Source organism: Trichinella spiralis (genome assembly GCF_000181795.1).
Source record: "Trichinella spiralis strain ISS 195 chromosome Unknown Scfld2581, whole genome shotgun sequence".
NCBI classification, from domain to species: Eukaryota; Metazoa; Nematoda; class Enoplea; order Trichinellida; family Trichinellidae; genus Trichinella; species Trichinella spiralis.
The window spans coordinates 888-2,351 of record NW_003529520.1 but is presented as its reverse complement, the minus strand read 5'-3'; the positions used below and the strand labels follow the sequence as shown (position 1 = coordinate 2,351).

General features: G+C 39.1%; 1 protein-coding gene across 1 annotated transcript; it reads right to left on the bottom strand.

Moving 5' to 3' along the window:
- Positions 1 to 38: 38 nt before the first annotated feature.
- Tsp_12935 (putative zinc finger protein) lies at positions 39 to 629 on the bottom strand. Its single transcript, XM_003368368.1, has 2 exons — positions 351 to 629; positions 39 to 278 (listed from the first exon to the last, which is right to left on the bottom strand). The coding sequence occupies exons 1-2, from the start codon at positions 627 to 629 to the stop codon at positions 39 to 41; spliced, it is 519 nt and encodes a 172-aa protein (XP_003368416.1).
- Between the last annotated feature and the right edge of the window lie 835 nt (positions 630 to 1,464).

The window sequence follows — 1,464 nt, the reverse complement described above, 5'->3', positions numbered from 1 at the left end:
GGTTCAGAAAAAAAAGTTAGTTTCTTTTTTCAATTGTGTTATTTGCAATGAACCGTGCGTATACAAATGAGCTGTGCACAGTTTGCCTGGTCTGTGGACTCATCACAACTTATGGCAAAAAAAGGAGAACACTCTTCCTTTTCAAGAACTTGCTGTTTTATATCATCAGCTATTTCATCGATTCGGCGTTTAACTGTTGAATCAGAAAGAGAAATATTTTTAAATTGCTTCGCCATGTCATCTCCAAGCAGAATCTTTACTGCATTCACAATGCAGGGCTTAACAAGATTTTCTCCAATAGTATGTGGTTTCTTATTCTTGGCAATTCACATGGATATTTCATATGATACTTTCACAGCCTTGGCAGTCTCCTGATTATACTTGCCTTTTTTGTCAAGTCTCATTTGAGAAAGGGAATCTCTTTTAGCGCAAAAGTATTCCACAGGTTTTTTTGATAACTCAGGATGGCGGTTATGCAAATGCCGCTGCAGTCGGGTCGGCCGTAAAGCATCATTGCTGAGTGTATCAAGGCATACAACGCATTGTGGCACTTCAACGCCGTTTTTTTCAATAGCCACGAAGCCGTATTTGATGTACTCTGCATCATATTTGCGTTTTTTCGGTGCCATTGTACGTATTGTATTTCACGCCAACGTCCAATATAACTTTTGTATTGGATCTTCCTCGTCGATAACGATAATCAAGTTTCAGTGGACTGTATAATTAACCCGCGGTTCGACTATTTGAACCACTGAGTTCTATCTTCGATGTACGGTTCCCTCTATTGGACCCGGCGTAAGCTCCAACGACTTACCTATTGTCTCTGCTGATTCCAGTCACGTTTTCTCCGGTATTCCTTCCCGTCTTTCGAATATAAAGACCAAAACACAATCTCGAAAAGAACACCAACGCTTTATTCGACTAGAGATCAACTGGCTCACACACACTGACTGAGTCTGACTGACTCTAACTAACTAACTAACTGACAACTATATATATATATATGTGATACACACACGAAAGAAAAACAAACTACAACAACAATTAGGTAAAATATATCGGGTTGCTTCTAAACGATAACGACTGTTTCGCTAGTATCGAATTGCTTCCAGACAAAACAACTATGGTCAGCTATATCGGATTACTTCCAAACAATAACAACTATGATCTGCTATATCAGGTTACTTCTTTCTTCTAAAAATACCTCATTATACTGAGGATTATTGACGCTCAGGTTTTGTCTTCGGTTGGAATCTGCAACAACTTTATTGATGATGTGAATACACACAGACGCTAACTAACTGTGATAAATTTTAACGCTTGGCGAGAACAAAATCGAAGTTCAGGGCCAATTTTTCAGGAAACGTTTTATTCGTTCAGGACTAAGATTCGCAAACAATAACGCTATCAACAGAAGAAAACACACACGCACACAATACAGAGCTGTCCGATGACACACGCACA

Coding starts and splice junctions, on each gene's coding strand:
- Tsp_12935 (XM_003368368.1), bottom strand. CDS start 629: ATGGCACCGAAAAAACGCAAATATGATGCAGAGTACATCAAATACGGC. Junction 279..350: donor AGACTGCCAAGGCTGTGAAA/GTATCATATGAA, acceptor AATCTTGTTAAG/CCCTGCATTGTGAATGCAGT.